The 21,709-nt window shown below is 43.7% G+C and overlaps 1 protein-coding gene across 1 annotated transcript in view; it reads left to right on the top strand.

Annotated features, from left to right (window-relative positions):
* The window catches only part of DDX10 (DEAD-box helicase 10), a 308,585-nt gene that overhangs the window by 18,732 nt on the left and 268,144 nt on the right, over positions 1-21,709 (top strand). The window contains exons 7-9 of the mRNA XM_034758827.1: positions 164-290; positions 1,520-1,682; positions 3,363-3,447. Of these exons, the coding sequence (XP_034614718.1) occupies positions 164-290; positions 1,520-1,682; positions 3,363-3,447 (375 nt within the window). The remainder of the gene's footprint in view (positions 1-163; positions 291-1,519; positions 1,683-3,362; positions 3,448-21,709) is intronic.

Here is a 21,709-nt window from a genome sequence, read left to right as displayed (position 1 = left end):
AGAAATTCTCAGCATAATTAATATGGAAGCAATGAAACTTTTTACATTTAACTTCGGGCTGATGAAAACCAAGTGGTAGGTCTGTAGGTACTCTGGGTGTGGCTCTTCAGGTTTTCTTATGTAAATGATATGAGAAGTGTCTAACTTGACCTTTGTTTTTCAGTACCCCAGCAACTTTGGACCAGAATTATATTGTTTGTGGGCTGCAGCAAAAAATAAACATGTTGTATTCCTTCCTGAGAAGTCACCTGAATAAGAAGAGCATTGTGTTTTATGCAAGTTGTAAAGAGGTACATCTCATATTTATCTCTTCTAATAGATTCTCTTTTTGGATATAATCAAGTATGAGGGAGGGAGGCAAACTAATGACTTTGAAATCTGCAAGAGAGACTTAAATGGTAAAATGAGAGTGTAAAAATTAACATGTGTTTTAAAAAAATAGATGGTGAAAGTTATCAGTAAGAGCTGGTTGTATTTTTAACTGGTGTGGGGCATTTTGTACTTTATTTGCATAGTGTGTAAAGAGGTTACTTTTTAAAAGCTGGAGATACAAATAATTGTGTGGTATCAAGGAAGAGAGGGCAGTTGAGAGTATGGAAAAACTTTCTTTATGGTCATCTGACTTGATCCTGCAAACACTTACTTCTGAAAGTAATTTTACTCCCGCGAGCAGTCCATTGAAGTACTGGTGTTTAAGTGTTTGTACCATGATGCCATAGATATTTAATAATTTCTGACTGCTTAAATAGTAGCCTTATAGATTACCTTATTTGAAAGGCTTTATGGATGTATTTGTTTTTCAAGTCTTCTAAATGGGTTGTAAAAATCCATTTCTGCTATCTCACTGATACAGGAAGGTTTGAATATTCATGTTGCCATATTGCTGACTTCAGTGTGGAGAGAAGATATAGATTAATTTTTGTATAGAAATACTGTTTCTATTATTGAGTAAGGGAATGTATGTAGTTTCCTTAACTACTAGTTTTAAAAAAAAAATTCTTGGCACTTGAAAAAAAAAATCACACATTGGTGTGCACCATAATAAACAGGCAACAAATGTCTTGGTGAAAGAAAGTGCACTAGGTAGAAATATTAAAACTAGGCTGCGGTGGATTATCCTGATTGCAATCTTGGTATCTGTTCATGTGCACTGAAGTGCCTGAGAGAGCGGCACTACTGGTGAGATCTAGTTTAGTCCATACGCTTCTGACTCGCCAAGGTGCAACACCATATCTCTCCTGCTCACCCCCCAGCTCTCTGCAGGACCTGGCATGCTCTCCCTAGGTGTTGCTTCCTGCTCTGCGGAGTATGGCAACATCTTACACAATTCGCTTCCTGTCTCAGTATTTGGGGGAAGGGGTGATAACCTCTCTCCACTCGCAATCAGGTCTCATCCGATCTCTGGGGTGGAGGAAAGCTATTTTGCTTTAAATGCTAAGAATATATTTACTTCTTAGTAGATAACTACCACCATCACAGTGAAATATCATGTTCACTTCTTTGACTTGTTGACCAACAGGTTCAGTATTTGTTCAGAGTGTTCTGTAGGCTCCGCCCTGGCATACCTATACTGGCTCTCCATGGCAAACAGCAACAGATGAAAAGAATGGAGGTCTACAATGACTTTGTTCGCAAGAAATCAGCAGTGCTTTTTGCTACAGATGTTGCAGCTCGAGGGCTGGGTAGGTAACCTTCAGTGCAATAGTGTATCCATAGAGTGGTGTTTCAAGCCTGTTCATACCTTAGCAGTGCATCATATAAGAAACCAGGCTTTAAGAAGCATTTTTAAAATACAATAAGTTTACATTTAGTTTGTTGCCTCCTCATCTAAAAGCTAATCATTATATCCAAAAAGCAAAATAATTAAAATACTTTCTCCTCAGTGCAATCTTTCTCTTTAACGGGGCCTCACTTTAGTAATCTGTACTTAGTTTATTCCTATTTGTCTTTGTAAAACGTCTGTTTCAAGCAATCTTGTAATGCTGTTAATTAGTTATGTGTTGAATAGAAGCTGTGTGGCTCTCTAATCCATAGACTGTCCAGCTGTTCCAGAACTCAGTAACTTGTGTTTACGAAATAGATAACAAGAATGGGATGTCCTGAATGGCAGAAGGAAGCTTTCAAAGGCTTTAAATACTCGGATGCCTCTTGCGTCCCATGGGTTAGTCTAAAAAGTAGATAAAGTGAGCAGCCAACTACTAGCTGATGAGAGGAAGTTGGAGGGATTTTTGTAATGCCTGCCTCTGAATTGAAATGTGTCAACGTGGGAAAAAATCAACTTTCCTTTGTTGCTTCTAAAGAAGTAAAACAATAGCTGAGGCAAGAACAAGAAAATTCCTATTGATGGAAGTAGTTCTGTGTACGTCTTGCTTTCCTTTGACTGTTTTTTTTGTTAGAAGGAAAGTGTATTAGCTCTTCCCTTATGTTTTCTCATGGCGATTTTGTATCTTACAGTATATTTTTTTCATACTTAATAACTTAAAAGTGATTAGATATAATTGTTCAGAGTGCTTTCAAGGACTCACTTGCACTTGTCTGGCATTGGAAGTTGGGTTCAAACATTCAGCAGCAAAATTCACTGGCCCAAAATATCATCTTGTCTCCAACAGATTAGAAGAGGGAAATACTCTAAATTAGGAGGAGACAGAGCATATAGGACTGCATCTCTACCTTCCATACTGTTTGGTTCTCACTGCTAAGGAATATATTTGGCTGCATCTGTTTAGAAACAGTTGTGTGGATAATTGGTGCATATCCTGTGACCATAGTCATAATCAAATAGTAAATATTGATTCTACACAGTGCAACAGAGTGTTGCTGCTGTTACCTGGAATGCCCATTAAGTTTGAAATTTTCTTCCTTTTAATTATGACTGCCTTTCAACATGGACTGTTCAGTCTTACCTAGCAACCTCCTCCTTGCTGTCATTGAAATAGATAATGATGTTTTAATACCTGGATAGATATGGTAGTAGCAGCTGACCACAGCTAATTTCAAGCTCTGATTGTGTAGTAAATTGATATTCTACATAAAAAGTGGGTCAACTCACTTACTTAATCATTTAATGCCAGGGCATTTATTATCTGTAAGACACAGAGCATCTGTCTGTCCTTGTCAGGTGTGAAATTACGTTCCATTCAGTGCACTGTCATTACTTAGGAAATGAAGATGCCATTAATTTTAGTTCACTTTGACAAAGGGGATAGCTGTTTATGATATGCTGATACATGCAATTAATTTTCAATTCAGAGAGATTGCTCACAGGCAGTGTCTATAAATTGATCTGAATGATGGCTCTCTCGGAATAGTACTGCAAAATAAAATATTGCAACGTGTTAAAACTTGAATCTCTTTCTCCACAGATTTCCCTGCAGTGAACTGGGTCATTCAGTTTGATTGCCCAGAGGATGCAAATACGTACATTCATCGAGTGGGAAGAACAGCCAGGTACGTGTTTAATTATGATTTGCATTTGTGTTGATGATAGGAAGAAAACTAATAACCTGATCAGCTAGGTACAGGTCAGAAGGGACTAAAAGCCATTACCACCTGAAGGCTGTTTGGCAGCTTATGTGAAGTGCTTTTGTCTTTATCAATTTTTCGTAGATATAAAAAAAACCTTTATGAACACGAATACGCATAGTTAAATAGTTAAGAGACTGAATTCTCCTCTCGTCCTTAGAAGTGATCGTGCCAGGCAGAGTGGAAGCTCATTTGTGCTGTGCCTGTTCTATAGATAAATAAGACTTTAATCTCTAGTGCTGGTAATCCAGTTTCTTCCAATGGCATTATATTCATTTGAAAAGGATGATGCAATGTTTCGTGTTTTTATTTGGAAAATTCTGATGTCATTAAGTAGGTTGGTTTCTAAAAATCTTTAATTTTTCAACATTTAATATAATCATACTCTTAGGGATAGGAACAACTTTAATTTATTATTTGCTCCCTAAAGCAATTTCTTGAAAGAATCACATGAGTAATACCTACTTGTGTGAAAACTCGGTAGATAAAAATTTCAAAAATATACAGACTTCAGAGGGGACATTAAATCTCAGATGATAACTGGTGCTGAAGATTTGTCATAGCATTTTTTTATCAAATCACAGAACAGTCATGCTAAATTTACTAAAGTCATGGGTTTGATTTTTGATATTAAAAAAAATAATAATGCCATGACAAATAAGGAGGAGGGGCCCTGAGTGAGGTGGTGGTGGGGATGGAGAACAAGCCTGCCCCACACTCACCTTGCAGCTGCAGCTCCTGTCCTGCCTGGCTTCCCTTCCTGGGTGCTGTAACCTGGTGCATGGGGTTGTAGCAATGCTCAGGTTTGGCCTAGCAGCCCCTCCATCATGATGGGGAGCGGGGAGCCAGGCCTAGCTCCACAGGGCAGGAGCCATTACTGAAAGGTATGTTTATTAAAATCACAGATACAAAGACACATCCCGGACAAATGGTAAAATCACTGCATCCGTGATATTTTTTCCCCCATTATGAAAAACCTAAAGACTATCTTACTAGTTTGCATCTTTTTCCCCCTTCTAGAAGGGGGTGATGGGTTTTTACTTGCTTTTGGAAATGCTGGTTATGAACTGAACCATTTGCATTCTTTAAAAACCTATTAAATGTTACTTACATTTAGACATGCGGCTGCTACTGTTGTCTCTGGGTATACATAAATTTGGAACTCAGCGCTGCAAAAGCTTGCATTTGCATATTGGTTCTGGTGGTTGTTGGGTCTCTGCATGGGAATAAAATATATAATATATGGAGATATACCTATCTCATAGAACTGGAAGGGACCCTCAAAGGTCATCGAGTCCAGCCCCCTGCCTTCACTAGCAGGACAAAGTACTGATTTTGCCCCAGATCCCTAAGTGGCCTTCTCAAGGATTGAACTCACAACCCTGGGTTTAGCAGGCCAATGCATGGCTGTAACCCAGTTCTTCCTCTCCTTGAACTTGAGCCTGCTATGGTGTCATTATCCTGTGTTTGTGGCATCACAGTATTGTCATGGAAAAGAAAATGTAGTAAATTCAGCATTATTGCGTAACTGCAGCTTCTAGCAGGACTCTTGAGAGTTTTCTCAGTATTAAGTGACTTGTCTGAAACGTGTCAGGTTCTGTGTGCCTGATTTTTTCCCCACTTGTAAGATGGGATGACATGTCACTCCCAGATGCTATTGGGAATGCTTCTAAAGCACTCTGGAGACTAAAACAGCTATATAAGTATAAATGTTATTAACACGACTATTAAAAAGGGTAAAGGAAATGGGATTTAATTTTAATACTGCTGAGAGAACTTTCCAGTGTACAAAGGGTGCCTTTTCAGAGAGCCTCTTTTAAATGAGACTTTTTCTGTGGTCAGATAGTGGTAGTGTGAATAGAGCTTGGCTGAATGTTGGGGATAGAGGGCCTGTTTCTTTGTTGAGAGGTTGTTCTCTCTGCTATACAGACTGACTACTCCTTTACTTCACCACACCTTTGTTGGGATCTCCTTTCAGATGAATTTTTTCATCGCCTGTATTTAAGGCTTTGCTGAGGTTTCAAGGGAAGGATAAGACCCAGTCTTCACATATTTTTGCTGGCAGAGTGGTGATTTGAAGAGAGCAGTTGCCTTCTGTAGGAAAAGCTTTACAAGCAGTGGCGTAGCTAGGACAGGAAAACTGGGTGGGTGGGCGCTGACTGGGGGGGAGCAGGGGGCCTGCCTCCCCCTACTATCTCCAGCCGGCCTTTACTGCTCAGCAGACCCCCGAAGATGAGGCTGCCTGGGGCACACAGGGATGACTCACCCTCTCCCAGGCGGGAGGTGTGCCTCGTGCGGGCGGGGTTGGGTGGGGCTGGAGACCCGGGCAGCAGAATGCAGTGCACAGGAAAGGGATGCTGATGGACACTGACCAGGTGTTGGGAATCCCAGCCTGTGGATTCGGGGGCTCCAGCATCCAGTGGGCCTGGATGCTAAGTGGGTGGGCCGCAGCCCACTCAGGCCCACCCATGGCTACAGCCCTGTTTACAGGTGCTTGCTGATTCCTAATCTAATTCACAGATTAATGGTAAAACTGCCCTGCATTAGGTTTTCATTGTGGGTGAGTCTGCCAAGTTCTTCTTCGAGTGCATGTCGATTCCAAGTAGATGTGCGTTGCATGCAAAGTCGTTGGAAGGCTTTTCCCCTAGCGGTACCTGTCGGGTCAGCCATGGAGCGCCTGGAACTGCGCCTTCATGGCTGTGTATATAGGTCCCTGCCGACCCGCCACGTCTTCAATTCCTTCTTACTGCCAGTGATGGTCATTGGAGCTGTGTGTCTCTCTTGCCTCCACAAGCGTTTCCCCTAGTGATTAGACTTTCTGTTAACCCAGGGGCGGGCAAACTTTTTGGCCTGATGGCCACATCGGGTTTCCGAAATTGTATGGAGGGCCAATTAGGAGAGGCTGTGCCTCCCTAAAGAGCCAGGCATGGCCTGGTCTCCGCCCCCCGCCCGCTTCTTATCCCTTGGCGGCTCCTGCCCCATCCACCCCTCCCTGACCGCCCCTGGACCCACTGCCCCTGGCTGCCCTATCCAATCCCTCCTCTCATTCCTGACTACCCCCCCTCTCCGGACTCCTGCCCCATTCAACCACCCGTTCTCCCTGACTGCCCCCGGAACCCCTGCCCCTGACTGCTTCCTGCCACCCCATCCAACCTCCCCCCCCTTCCTGACTGTCCCCCTGGGACCCATGCCCCCATTCAACACCGCTGTTCTCCGCCCTCTGACCCCCCGACCTCTATCCATACCTCTGTCCCCTGACCACCACCCCGAACTCCCCTACCCTCTATCCAAACCCCCCTGCTCCCTGCCCCCTTACCGCTCTGCCTGGAGCACCGGTGGCTGGCGGTGCTACAGCTGTGCCGCCCAGAATACCAGGACAGGCAGCTGTGCCACCCGGCTGGCTGCCAGCCAGGCCACCGTGCAGCACAGAGCACCGAGTCAGGCCACGGCGCTGCAGCTGCACTGCCTGGCAAGAGCTCGCAGCCCTGCCGCCCAGAGAATTGCGCCGGTGGCACAGTGAGCTGAGGCTGCGGAGGAGGGGGAGCAACAGGGGAGGGGCTGGGGGCTAGCCTCCCAGGCCAGGAGCTCAGGGACCGGGCAGGATAGTCCTGCGGGCTGGATGTGGCCCGCGGACCATAGTTTGCCCACCTCTGTGTTAACCTGTAAATAGTTAATTAGTTAGTGTTAGTTTTCAATAGTTAGTTAGATAGAAGTGGGGGGTTCCCCCAACCCCAATTCCCTCCCCTCTTGGAGTTCAGGGCATGCCTCCATCCCAAGGGTTTAAGCCGTGCAGGACCTGCCGCAAGCCCATGCCAATGGGCTACCCCCATGACTCCTGCCTAAAGTGTCTGGGGGAGGCGTATCAAACAGATTGCTGCAAGATCTGCAAAGGGTTCCGCCCGAGAACAAAGAAAGAAAGGGACTTCAGGCTCAAACATTTCCTTATGGAGGCAGCCCTCCGTCCCCAGCCGGCTCTGGGCCAGCAGGACTCAGCACCAAGCACCTCCGTGCGGAGGGCTCTGGTCTCTGTTAGAGAAGCTACGGCACCGAGGAAGGACTCTAGGTATAGAGACCCTTAGCACGGTCACTCCCCAGCACCGAAGCCCGCAGCGGCCACACAGCACCGCTTGCACTCACTGGTGCCACCTAAGCAGACAAGAAGACAAATAGAGGGCGCTCACCCACGATGAGAGCAGCTGGGTCTGACAGCGCCAGCGGTATGTGTCTTGCGCAGGGGCACCCAGTGCCGGTCTCGCAGGAATCAGCACCGTTGACTTCGGGCCCACAGAGGGATCCGTCAAGTCTGGTGCCATTGGACTCTCCTGCTAGAGTGTGCCAGGTGGAGGAGCTGGAGCTCCCTTCCACCCTGGACACATTTGAGATGGCCAGGGACTTGATTGCCATGTTGGCACCGCAGTCCCCCACCAGGCAAGATAGACCTCTGGCACCGCAAGGCATGGCGCCATTCAGAGGCAAGCCCGCAATGGTGAAGCACTGCTCGCCTTCTCCACGGCACTGTTCTCCGGCACCATCCTGCTTGGCATCGCGGTGGTCTCTATGCTCAGGGTCCCAGTCATTGGACTTGAATGTGGAGTCCTACTACTCCAAGCGCAGTCAGAGCGTCATCGCAATAGGCCGGAGGCGGGGATGATGCCACGGCAGGGGCCTGCGCAGTGGCCTTTTTGAACCCCATGGGCATACCACCAGGCTCAGGGCACTTACTCCAGGAGCTGCCAGTCCATAATCTCAGAAGGACATGCCCCTTTACCACCCAGGACCGTCCCCCACCTTAAGGCATCAGACCACGGTGCAGAGCCCTGTCCGGGTCCCTGCTCCACCACTGGCTCTGAAGCTGCTACTGGCGCCGAGCAGCATGGCACTGAGCAGGACGCTTCCAGGAAGCCGGAGGGACAAGAAGCCTGGTACTGTCTTGGGCGACATCGTCATCCTCAATTGATGGGGCGGTGGTGGGGTCTTCATCCTCTGGGCTACCCGCCCATTGATAATAGAGTGCCCCAGGAGCTGTTGCACAGAGTGGCTCATAACATGGGGCTACAGGCTGAGGAGTTGGTAGAGTCTGAGGACCCTATGGTGGACATACTAACCCCAAGGGGCCCTCCAGGGTGGCATTACCACTCATTACAACTATTCAAGCCACTACAAAGACCTTGTGGCAGACTCCTGCCTCCATTCCCCCTACAGCTAAGGGGGTAGAGAGAAAGTATTTTGTCCCCTCTAGGGCGTACAAATACTTATTCACTCATCCACAGCTGGGTTTGCTGGTCGTAGCGGCAGTGAATGAGAGAAATGGGCAGGCGGGCCCAACTCCAAAATCTAAACACTCAAAGAAGCTGGACCTCTTCGGCAGGAAGATGTACTCCACTGGAGGGCTTCAGCTTCGTATTGTTAACCAGCAAGCAGTCCTCAGCAGATAAAATTTTAATTCATGGGACTCCATGATGAAATTTAAGGAGTTGATCCTGTCAGACTCTAGAGCGGAATCTGTAGCCATTGTCGAGGAGCGCAAGGCAGTGGCACAGATTGCTTTACAGGCCTCCCTGGACATGGCAGACTTGGCCATGTGAACCAGGTCCTCAGCCATTGCCATGAGGAGGAGCTCATGGCTCCAGGTGTTGGGCCTTCCCCCAGAGATCCAACAAACAATTCATGATTTGCCCTTTGACGGCAAGTCATGGGGTTGTTTTTGGAGCAGACAGATTCCAAGCTCCATAGCCTAAAGGATTCGCAGGCAACTTGAAATCGCTGGGTCTGCACACCCCTGCCACCCAGCAGAAACATTTTAAGCTCCAACCCCCTCTGCGTTTCTACCCTCCCCAGCCTAGGCAGGACTTCTCCAGGAAGCGGGGCAGGAATGGTAGGTGTAAGCTTGCCCATCCACCATCCAATCAAGGCCAGGGATCAGCGAGGCAGTCCTCAGGCTCTAAGCAAGCCTTTTGAAGGCGTGCCCAGGGGCGATGCACCAATCCACTCACCGGATCCTTCACCCTGTTTTCTAAATAGTTTGTCCCACTTCTATCGTACTTGGACCCAGATAATCTAAGATCTCTAGGTCCTTAGCACAGTAGAAGTGGGATATTCTCTCCAATTCTGCTCCTCATGCAGGAGGTTCAGTTGCTCCTTGCCACGGAAGCAGTGGAGGAGGTTCCTGAGGAGCTAAGGGGCAAGGGATTCTACTCCCAATATTTCCTAATCCCCAAAGCCAAAGGGGTCTCAGACCCATCCTCAACCTGCGAGGCCTCAACGGATTCATGAAGAAGCTGAGGTTCCGAATGGTCTCTTTGGCTGCCATCATCCCATCCCTGGATCTGGGAGACTGGTACACCGCCCTCGACATAAAGGATGCGTAATTCCACATATCTATAATTCCAGCCCACAGACGCTTTCTCAGGTTCGTAGTGAACCACAACCATTATGAGTTTATGGTCCTCCCCTTTAGTTTGTCAGCACCCGCTCGAGTTTTTACCAGGTGCATGGCAATCGTAGCCGCCTTCCTGAGAAGAAGGCAGGAACAGGTCTTCCCGTTCCTTGACGACTGGTTGGTCAGGGGCTGCTCCAAGGCGCAAGTGGAGCAACATGTCAGCATGATAAGATCCACCTTTGACAAGCTGGGTCTTCTCCTGAATGTACACAAATCAACTCTATCCCCTACTTAGAGAATAGAGTTCATTGGGGCAGTGTTGGATTTGGGTCAGGCCAGAGTCTCGTTTTCGGACAATGCATGACATCATAGCAATATTGACTTCAAGCAATACTGCACCACTACAGCGAGGAATTTCTTGAAGTTCCTTGGATTTATGGTAACTTGTACATACATGGTACAACACGCAAGGCTGAGGCTCAGATCTCTCCAGGCCTGGCTGGTGTCAATTTATCGACCTGCTACGCTTAAAGAAGCAGGGCCTGTCAGTCTCGTCAATAAGGGTTCGCCTAGCCGCCATTTCGGCATTCCACCCAGGAGTGTCTGGCCGATCAGTCTTCGCCTACCTGATGGTCGGTTGGTTTCTTAAAGGTCTTGACAGATTATACCCGCAAGTTAGACAGCCGATCCCAGCTTGGGACCTTAATCTGTTTCTTTCAAGACTAATGGGGGGGCCCCTTTCGAGCCCCTAGTGACTTGCTCATTACTCTATCTGTCATTCCTGATTGCAATAAAGTGTCTGAGCTTAAGGCCCTAACTTCTGACCCTCAATACACCATTTTTTGTAAGGACAAGGTGCAGCTTAGGCCTCGCCCAGCCTTTCTCGCAAAGGTTGTCTCTCTCTTTCATGCGAATCAGAACATTTTTCTCCCACTTTTTTACCCTAAGCCACCCGCTAACAGTTGGAAGCAAAGACGTTCGGTGAGCATTGGCTTTTTATATCAAGTGCACAAAGCCGTTTTGTAAGTCAAACCAGTTGTTCGTCGCAGTAGCAGACAGGATGAAGGGCCTTCTGGTGTCTTCTCAAAGAATTTCATTATGGATCATGTCCTGTATCTGAGCATGTTATGAATTGGCAAAGATACCTGCCCCTGCACTAATGGCAAATTCTACAAGAGTACAGGCCTCCTCGGCCATGCAGCATTTGGCAGAGTGGTGCTTCAGTCAGCAATTCCATGAACTCCGACCTCACCTCCTAGGTAAGGCTTGGGAGTCACCTACTTGGAATCAACATGAACAGTCACTCGAAAAAGAAAAACGGTTACCTACCTTTCGTAACTGTTGTTTTTCGAGATGTGTTGCTCATGTCCATTCCAAGATCCACCCGCCTTCCCCTCTGTCGGAGTTTCCGCACAGAGGAACTGAAGAGGCAGTGGGTCAGCGGGGACCTTATATAAAGCTAAGTTTTTGTCATGGTTACTTTTAGTAAAAGTCATGGACAGGTCATGGGCAATAAACAAAAAATCATGGAAGCTGTGACCTGTCTGTGACTTTTGCTGCTGCGGCTCCATGGTTTCCACCACCACCATGGTGGCTAGGAGCTGTGGGGTTCCCCCTCCGCTTGTGGCAGCTGGAAGCTGCAGGGTGACCATATTTCCCAAAGAGAAAATGGGACACCCCCAGCTGTTCGCCCAAGGCATCCCCCTCCCCCATGTGAGGCTGTCACCTATCGATGAAACCATGAGGAGGACCCCCTCAGGAGTCTATCACCTGTTGCTGGAACCTTGCAAGGGGCCCCCTGTTGCCTGTCGCTGCTGTCGCCTGTCGCTGGAACCCTGCCAGGGCCCCGCTGGCTGCCAATTCCAGTCCTGCAGCCCCTGGGGCTGAAGCAGAGAATGTCACCAAGCTTTCTGGAAGTCAAGGATTCCGTGACTTCCATGACTTCCATGACAAAAACGTAGCCTTACCTATATACACCGCCATGAAGGCATGACTCCAGGGGGCTCCACAGCTGACCCAATGGGTACCACTAGGGGAAAAACCTGACTGTGCATGTGGCGCATGCATACCTACTTAGAATGGACATGAACAACACATCTCAAAAAACAACAGTTATGAGAAGGTAGGTAACCATTTTTTCTCGTGGTTCCTGTAAAAGATACGTTTGCTGAGCCAGAAATAACAGCCTAGAGAAACATACATATTGGGAATAAACTGGGGAAAAAATGTAGAAAATTGTGAATCTGCTTTTACTTTAGATACACACTGTGCAATTTGAATTTCAAATAAGACTGATTTGTAAAAACACTTTTTTTTTTTTTTTTTTTTTTTAAACCAACTCTGAGTAGTAGACTTCGGCTGTATTCAGAGGATGGTGTTTAATATGTGAGAAGCCTACATTGTCTCTAGAAAATTAATAAAAATTAAACTGCATTTTAATAGTAATCATTAATGAGGTTAGAGATAATTAGAAAGTTTCATGGGCCATGAGAGTGCATAATTGCAAGGAATGAAAGCTAAATTAAATATCTCAGCTAATTTGGAGCCTGTGTGTCAGCTTTAATTAAAACTGGCTTTCAGGATACTATTTACTTTTGAAATCAAATTATTTGGTGTTGGAAAAATAAATATATTTAAGTCAAGAAGAAAAAACTCTCTGAATCTTTGACCCATAGTAAAATAAAACCACCTCCCACAACCAAAAATAAAAATAAAAATCAGGAGATATACAAGAATGCTTTTACTTTATAGTGAGATTGGTATATCTTTTTTTCAGTCTGATTAACTTGAAAGCAGTTTTATTGTTTCAGTGGATGGGGAGTGCTTCTTTGTATCTAATGTTTTTAGAAGATGTTTTGGTTAGTTGCATTTTGTAGATATGCCTTTAAAGTCTGGACAAATCACTTATTGATTTTTAAAATAATGAAAAATACTGTGGAAATATCCTTTATAATGTGACAAAAGGGTTTTCATGAGGCTTTCAGAAATATATGGATCTTAAGATCTGAAGAGTCCTGTGTTTCCTGTGGGTTTTAGTTCAAACAGTCTAAGCAAATACGGTATGAAATATTTGTGGAGACATTTGTGGAATTAACCCCTCTGGCTGTTAATTTCTTTTGATGTCTGCTATGTATGTCCATGGAACCTACATTTGATTTGAGAAAATCTTTTGATCACATTTGTGAAACAAAATGCAGTGCCACTAGGGGACAGCAGAAGCTAATTTTCATTTTTGAAGTTTTACTGTGTGTGTTTTTCTTTCAAAAATGTAATTTTACACATTGTGTGGCATGAAGAGGACATGTGAGTAAAAGAAATCCCATTCAAAGGTTACTTAACTGATAAGTAGGATGGTAAGAAAAGGAGTGTTTTACAGGAACTTTGATTTCATTTTTAAAAATAGTAGGGGGAAAAAGACTGCTTTATATTTTCCAGTTTATTCAGTGCATGGACATGTTTCTGTGTTTAGTGCTTAGTACACTTTTTAATTTTAAAAATTTAATTTAATTTAATTTACACTATTGCTACTAGCTGACTTTAAATAAATCCACTTCTCCCCTACATCTTTTACCAAAAAAGCCTATAAAACCCTTACCTAAGTCTGGCTTTTCTGCACCAAGAAGTGTTTTTAAGGCATTAAATGTGAAATGGAGGACAGAGTAGAATAACTTTCTGTAGGGATTCTAATAGTTGCAGGGGTAAGTCTGGAGCCTCATGTTGCATGTGCACATAATGTAACATACTTATATGGGACCTGATCCAGTGCCCCTTGAAGTCATTGGGAGTCTTTCTGTTGGCATCAGTGGGTTTTGGATAAGTCTGAGAGAGAGATTTGGTGTTGATGTCAGTGGCTCTGGAGGAAGCCAACATGCCCTTTTGTGGATATATTTGTGCGTGTGTGTACTGTATATCAAACTAGTCTAACTATATATAGTCTGCCTTGGTTTTGTTCACTCTCACTTGTATCCTGAAAATGTATCTTACATTAAAAATCATCCAAAATCACCACTGTCCATTCTCTATTGGACAAGACAATATGATAACGGTAAATCAATTTAGTCCCATTAATTAAAAAGTTTTGAGCTGCTGGTGCCATATGGTTGATGGATATACTCCGCAGCATAATTGTTTTTAGGGAAAAATGATTGGATAATTTCAGGCAGTCAGGAAATATATCCCTCTGGATCGGGGTAGGCAACGTATGGCACGCGTGCCGAAGGTGGCACACAAGCTGATTTTCAGTGGCACTCCCACTGCCAGGGTCCTGACCACTGGTCTTGGGGGCTCTGCATTTTAATTTAATTTTAAATGAAGTTTCTTAAACATTTTAAAAACCTTATTTACTTTACATACAACAATAGTTTAGTTATATATTAAAGACTTGTAGAAAGAGACCTTCTAAAAACATTAAAATGTATTACTGGCACGCAAAACCTTAAACTAGAGTGAATAAATGAAGACTCGGCACATAACTTCTGAAAGGTTGCCGACCCCTGCTCTGGATCATAGTCACTGAGAAGCTGTGTAATTAAGCCCCTCCCTGTTGTAACATTTTCTACCTAAGTAAGTGTGACTAAACACTTAAGGTTTTGGATAACTCAGCAAAGTTAATTTTTTTCCCCCAATGTGAAAAATAATGTTGCCTTCACTCCAGAGATGGGATGTGTTTCTTGGAATCTGAATAACCTGCATAGTCAAATTGTCAAGCTGGCAGCTCCTTGTATAATTAACTATTTATTAGGTTAAAATCCTGTTTGAAGTGCTTTTATTGATCTACTGTAGTGTTTAGTTCATATTACATTGCAGTCTTCAATTCATTGTCCTAACTTAAAAAAAAAAAAGCAAAAAAACCCAAAAACGCTGCCAGCGGAGGTCACAAGAAACGCCCCTCACCACTGCATATTTAACTCACAATTCATATTATTTAAATCTCTTTACAATTACATACTGAAGCCTAGCTACAATTCTGACATTGTCCTGCAATTGCATCAACTTGGACTATGTTTACCATTAGAATATTTTTCTAATGATGTTCTAACACACTAAAATATAAACTTGGCTATGGTCATAATTACCCACTGACACAATGCCACCCTGGAAAACTATAATAAAGAATAAATAAGCATATGTTTCAGTACAGTAGAATGGACGCAGCTGCTGTGGGAAATAGATTGCTTACTAGCTAGACTGGAGGACGCAGTGACCTTTATATTCAATTTATTGATAAGGTTGGTGTAAGCTGTGGCATACTCTTGTCCATTTTTCCCCCCCCCTCACTACAGTGTCAGCTCATAAGAGAGAAGACTCTGCTGTATAACTAAGTGAAGGGGGATTATGATCGAGTGGCAGAAATGAAACCTGTTTGGATGATTCTCATAATGGGGATGTTGATATAAAAGAGTACTTCTATACCTGGAAGAGAGGGAAGATGATGTGATATGGTCTTAAAAAAATAAAAAATACATGCCCTCTGCCAGAAAGCTACAACTTGACAAGTGTTTGCCAGTAAAATTCTTTGGTTAATGATGCAAGAAACAAACAACAAAGGAGAAGAGATTGTGAGCATCATGTGGAGACCATCAGGACTGGACTAGAGTTAGAACAAAAAATGTGTGTACCATATCTTGATGTACTTTAAAACACAGGGTGCAGGGTGTATAGACCCATTGGAAAAGCCCCCTCATCATCTCAATCTCAACCAGTGAGGAAGAAACTTTCCTCTGTGAGTGCGGGCAGCTGCATGACAGACTTAACAATTATCTATTTAGTTTAGGTGAGCAACAGACACCACCAATTTGGTCAACTAAATATACCCTCTCTACAGAAACACATTTTGCATTATTTGAAAGCTTATTATGTCTATGTTAAGATGAGGTATGAAGAGGTCATGTGAGGTATGTCAGTCATAGAAACGGGGATAAGCAATGACACCATCAACTAGTTAAAATGCCACTTGGTTTAATGACTGTGTATTATTTCAAGACATAAAATTGGATTTCTTTATGACCTCAAAGCATCACAATGATAATGTAAAGGGTAAAAGAAAATTTAATAATAAATTTGTACAGAGGGTATTGAAATGTAATAACTCTGGTGACACTTCTAGTCAACATCATTATCATCTTGTTCAACATGATCTCTGTTGAGTGCGTGGGTTACCACAGTCTTCATTGTATTGGAAGTTCTGTGCAGGGAGGATTGTTCTGACTGCAGATGCAGTTGATTGTGCAGTGAACCCTACCGCTACAAGCACAGAGAAGGTCTTGTGCAAGCTCAGATGCCGTTGGACCTTTGAATAGGATTACCATACGTCCGGATTTTCCCGGACATGTCCGGCTTTTGGGGCCTCAAATCCCCGTCTGGGAGGAAATCCCAAAAAGCCGGACATGTCCAGGAAAATAGGGAGGGAGGGGTCGGCGGTGCTCGGCTGGGGGCCGGGGCCAGCGGTGCTCGGCCACTGGGGCCACGCGCCGCCGAGGCCAGGGCGGGCCGGAGCCGCTCAGCCAGAACCAGGGCCCGAGCCGAGCCGGGTGGGAGACGCCGGGGCCAGAGCTCTTGGCCTGGGCCGGCCGGCCGCTAGAAGGAGCCGCTCAGCCGGGGGGGCCGGACTGGGCCGCGCCCCAGCCCCAGCCCACCTGCTGCCTCCCTGTTTCAGGCTTCCCGCGAACATTTGATTCACGGGAAGCAGGGGAGGGGGAGGAGCAGGAGGGCGGAGCGTTCAGGGGAGGGGGCAGAGTTGGGGTGGGGACTTTGGGGAAGGGGCGGGGCGGGGCCGGGCCCCCATGGAGTGTCCTCCTTTTTTTAAATTAAAATACGGTAACCCTGCCTTTGAAGACTATGGGAAGTAGTTAATCATTCATATTTTTCCATCCATGTTGCAATGCTGATCAGATAACTGGTCTACCTATGTGCGAAGACATCCAAATCTTTGTTTGCCAAGATGCTGTTTTGACATGCTCTTCAAAACTGTCCTCATGTGGTGGGAGATTGCCCTGGGACTTGTCCTTTTTGATGGCTAGATTGAGGCACAAGCAATTCAGATCTCTGCGGGTCTCCTTTTCTTTCTTGCTGTAGTCATACAGCACTGCTACCAACTTCCTTACTGTAGAAATTGTGGTTTATCCATCATTCTGTCCCAGTTTGGCAAGATCTCTGAAGCAGTGAACTCCCTTTGGTTTGATAACATTAAATAGATTTTTTTCCTCCATACCAAATAGGGATCACACAGAGCAACAAGGAGCCGCAGTTTTGTTCTGCTGGCCCAGTGCTTCTTACTAGTGGGCCTTCTTCAGGTGCAGGAATAGTCAAAGGCTGGAGTGGCCTGTATGATGTCATGATTTTTCTCTACCCATGGTGTTCACTCCTAGGGTTTCTGTCCACATTCCCTCCGATGGCTTGTTGACCTGAATGGTGAGGCTTCCTAGGAAGATTATGATACATTTTATCATCTCCACTCTCTCCTCTGCTAATGTAAAAACAGACAAGGATCTTATTCTTCTTGCAAACAATTACAGTAACATTCCCATTTTGGAACTTGGCTATCGCTCAGACAGTTTGTCTTTTAAAATCTAAATCTTGATAGAGTAAAGTTATTTTAAAGCTCATCAAGATAGAACCCACTTACATTTTTTTAATACAAGGTCTGTATACCCATACTGGTTATCTTTACAATTCTCTTCCCCTTTCTGTACTTTATTGCTACAAGTTGATGTCCTCATCACCACAGAATGTCGATAATATGCCATCAAAAATCAGTGAGCTTCCCCTTCTACCTTTTTCTGTTTTAACTGCTAATCATATTTCATCAACATGGTTAAAACACAGACTCAGGGGCTTTAAGGACAGAAGGGACCATCATGATCATCTAGTTTGACCGCCTGTCCATTGTAGGCCACAGAACCTCACCCACCCACTCCACTATCCACTGTAATAGACTTCTAACCTCTGGATGAGTTACTGAAGTCCTCACATCATGATTTAAAAACTTCCAGTTATAGAAAATCCAGCATTTACACTAGTTTAAACCGGCAAGTGACCCGTGCCCCTAGCTGCAGAGGAAAACATATACATCATAAAAAAAAAAACAAAAAAAGCACAAGCTCCATTTTTTAATTTTCAGGGGACCTTTTAAGCCTAGTGATGGTGCAGACCAGTAGTCATCTATTAACACGTTTGTTGTCGTTTGAGGAGAAAATAGCTAATCTCTTCTTGAGAAGCAAGTCTATATTTGTCTAAATAAAGCGCCTTTACTGTTGGCTTGTCTTCTCAGCAGCTAAACCACCATGAAAAATCTAAACAGATGCAAAATCTTCCAGATGGTGTTTCAAATCATTTAGTTTTCAGTTTACCCAAACCTTTGACTCTTTTGTTTTCATGTTTTGCAATGAGGAGGCACAGCAGCAGTGCCTGCCTGTCTGTTTTTCAGTTACTTCACAGTTTTTGGGCTAGTTTAATTCCAACTTGCAATATAAGACAGTCCATCCAGGCTTTTCAAAAGCCAATAGAAATATTTTGTGTGTACTTAAACTTAATTAGGTGTAAAGAAGCAGGGGAATTGCTTAAGTGAATGATTAGAACCTAGCAATCGTCATCAGATCTCTTTCAATCCCTTTGAATGTCTCAAGTCCCCCATGCTGAGAAGTATTTTTAATATTGCTTTTCTTCCTAGTAATAGCAAGTAAACAAAACAAAACACAAAGAAATTTCACTTGAAGACCTTCTTCATATTCTTGGCCTAACTTAATGTGATTCTTTTCTTAGCTTTAATACTATTTCCCTGCCTAAAGGCTCTATAAGATTTAATTTAAACTTTGAAATAATCATAATCTATGGAGACCAAGTTTTAACACTTGATTTTAATAAAATTTCCACAGTGTGTGCTTTTCACCTTCTATATATTTCTAGTTTCTGGAAAGGCAACTTATTCACTATACAGTGTGTTTGGCATTGCTGTTATTTGTAGCTTAAACATTATTATACTCACAAAACTGCATTAAAACATTACTCTTGCAAAATCAAGAACTCAAAAGTTAGGAAATGCCAGAATTAAGGTAGTTTGTGGAACTTTCTTATATCTTTGTCCCCTAGATTAAAGAGCCATCTACAATCAGAAATCTCTTCCCCATATAGGTACTTGTAGACTGTGATCAAATCACCTTTTAACCTTCTCTTGGATAAATTTACTAGATTGACCTTCGTAGTCTGTCACTATAAGGCATATTTTCCTGATATGAAATAATTCGTATAGCTCTTTTTCTGTGTCCTTTCCAATTTTTGTTATACATATTTTGAAGTCAGGATGGCAGAACTGGACACAGTTTTCTAGTAATGCCAATGCTGCTCCTCCTTGATTATACAGCCAAGGAGCATGTTCTCCCTCTTAGCTACAACATTGCATTGGGAGCGCATGTTCAGTTGATGGATAAATAGTTGAGCTTGAGCCATGACTTTGAAATTAACCATGTCCTTTTCAGAATCACTGCTTTCTAGGATACAGCCTATTATCTTGTAAGCGTGACCTACATTCTTTGTTCATAGATGTACGACCTTGTGTTTGGCTGTTAAAATGCTTGTTGTTCAAATGCTCCCATCTTTGCAAACAACCTTGGTCAGTCTGTATAAATGACCTGCCCCCATCATTTTGTCATACGCAACGTTTACCAGAAATGATTTTCAGTTTTCTTCCAGATCATTGATACAGAGATTGAATAAATAAGTCTTGAGCCAAGAACAGATTCCAGAACCCCTCTAGAAATGCCAACCGTTGGGCGTTCCTAATTTAAAAACTGTTTTGAGATCTATCAGTTAACAAATTTTAATTCATTTGATATGGCCTGCATTGATTTTGCATAGTGCTAATTTTGTTATCAGAAAGCAATTTGGGATGAAGTCAGATGCATTATAGAAATCTAAATATATTATTCCAAGTTACTTTTGTCAAATCCAACTCGTAATTGCAACAAAAAAGGATATCAAGCTTGTCTGACAAGATCAGTTTTCCATAAGCATGTTGGTTGGCATTAATTATGCTACTATCCTTTGAGTTGATCTTTCTGTGATTTCTGGAATCAGTGTGAGACTAACTAGCCTATAGTTTCCTGGGACATCTTGTTTGCTACTCCTTCTACTCCAGAGGCCTCCTTCCCTACCTCAGCTGCCAGACCCCTTCCACCACCTTCTGTTCCTCATTCTTCTGCATTCCAGTCCGGTTGGTTCTACCTCCTCCTGCTTGCTGCATGGGTGCATTCAGAGCACCAGAATGTCTCCCAGTTCAGTTCCTGTACCCAAAGCTGCAGCATCCTGTGGCTGCTGGGAGTATTGGCATGGAAAATCCTCAGCCCCTACAGTCCTTGGTTGGATTATATGCACTACAGGCTGAATCTTCTGATAATTTAGCTGCCAAACTCTAAGTCTCTACTGAGCATGTGCAAACAAATTTCCAGAAGATCATAATTTGGATGAATTTTCACAGGAATCGCAAATGGCCCGTCCCTTACAAAGAGCTGCCACTTGAAAACTTAGTCTGTACTCCAGAGCATCTCAATGAACCTGTTGTAGGAATTTAAAATGGGCAAAACAACCTATTTCCCCTACATCTCATTCTGATCCATTTTTGCTGAAACTTCCCCAAATTTTCAGCCTGAGATAGATACCCAGCACAGAAAATCTGTACAAACAAATAATAAAGGTTGACAAAATTATAAGCAAAATTAATATCAGCGTGTTATAGTGGAAAGCATTGGCTAACCTTAATTATAGTCATTGCTACTTGTGTTGCTTATAATACTGTTTGCTTTTGGGTATTAAAGTTTGTAAACTATTTTGGGATGCAGTTTTTACTAAATGAAATATTGTATGTGCTTTCTTCTGAAAAATGTGGGCCCTGTCTCAAGATTCATTAATGATTTTCATATGATGCTATTTTAGTGAGTCTGAGGATGTCCATTCATACCCAGTTGGCTGCAAATTAAATGCTATCTTAGTAAAAGTTTTCCTTGAGTTCTCTTTATTCAGTCTATCGCCACTGTCTTTTTGACTCTAAACCAGTCATATATCTGGATGAAAATAACAAGTTTCTCAACTACCAGAGCCACTTCTAGATTAGAATTGAATGGGGCCCACTCCACAGTATATTTGTACCAGGTGCCTCTCTTCCTCTCACTGCCTGCTTTTCTTTCACCGTCAGCTTTACTGCCTGATGCTCAATGGCTATTGGCCTGAGCCCACAAAGCTTCATTCCAGAGACTGGCTCAACCAGTTCTACTCACCCCACCTCCATTCTCTAGTCAACATCGGACTCCCCCTTTCGCCATTGTTGGAGTCCTCATAACTGAGAATCCCATTTATCACCTTTTCATGTTCCAGTCTTCTTTTCCTATATATTTTCTCACTGAAAAGACAATCCGATCACATCCTCCCTTTTCCTACAGAGTCCCCTCACCCCATATACCTCCTTTCCTTAATTTCTCATCCTCTTTTGGGCTCTTTGGAGAATAGGGGGCCAAGGTATACCAGAGAATGAATCTGAGGAGAGGGGTCTTTGAAAGGGAGAGATACTGGGAAAAGAATTCAGAAAGGAGAGTGAATATGTTTGAGGAGAGGCCCAGTAGAGAAACCCAGTAGAGAATGTGATGGGCTGAGAGGAAGAATGAGGAATTGATGGGAGAGAGGAAGAAAAGTATATATGAAGATGATAAAGGGGAAAGGAGGGATAGATGTAGGAACAGAAGAAATGGTAAGAGTGAGCTAAAGGTAGAGGGAAAACTAGTGCACAGTATAGGAAAAAATAGAGGGCAAACCAGCTACTCA

Source organism: Trachemys scripta, chromosome 1 (assembly GCF_013100865.1).
Source record: "Trachemys scripta elegans isolate TJP31775 chromosome 1, CAS_Tse_1.0, whole genome shotgun sequence".
Classification (NCBI taxonomy): Eukaryota; Metazoa; Chordata; order Testudines; family Emydidae; genus Trachemys; species Trachemys scripta.
The sequence above is the reverse complement of the archived record's forward strand: the minus strand, read 5'-3'. Positions and strand labels throughout refer to the sequence as shown.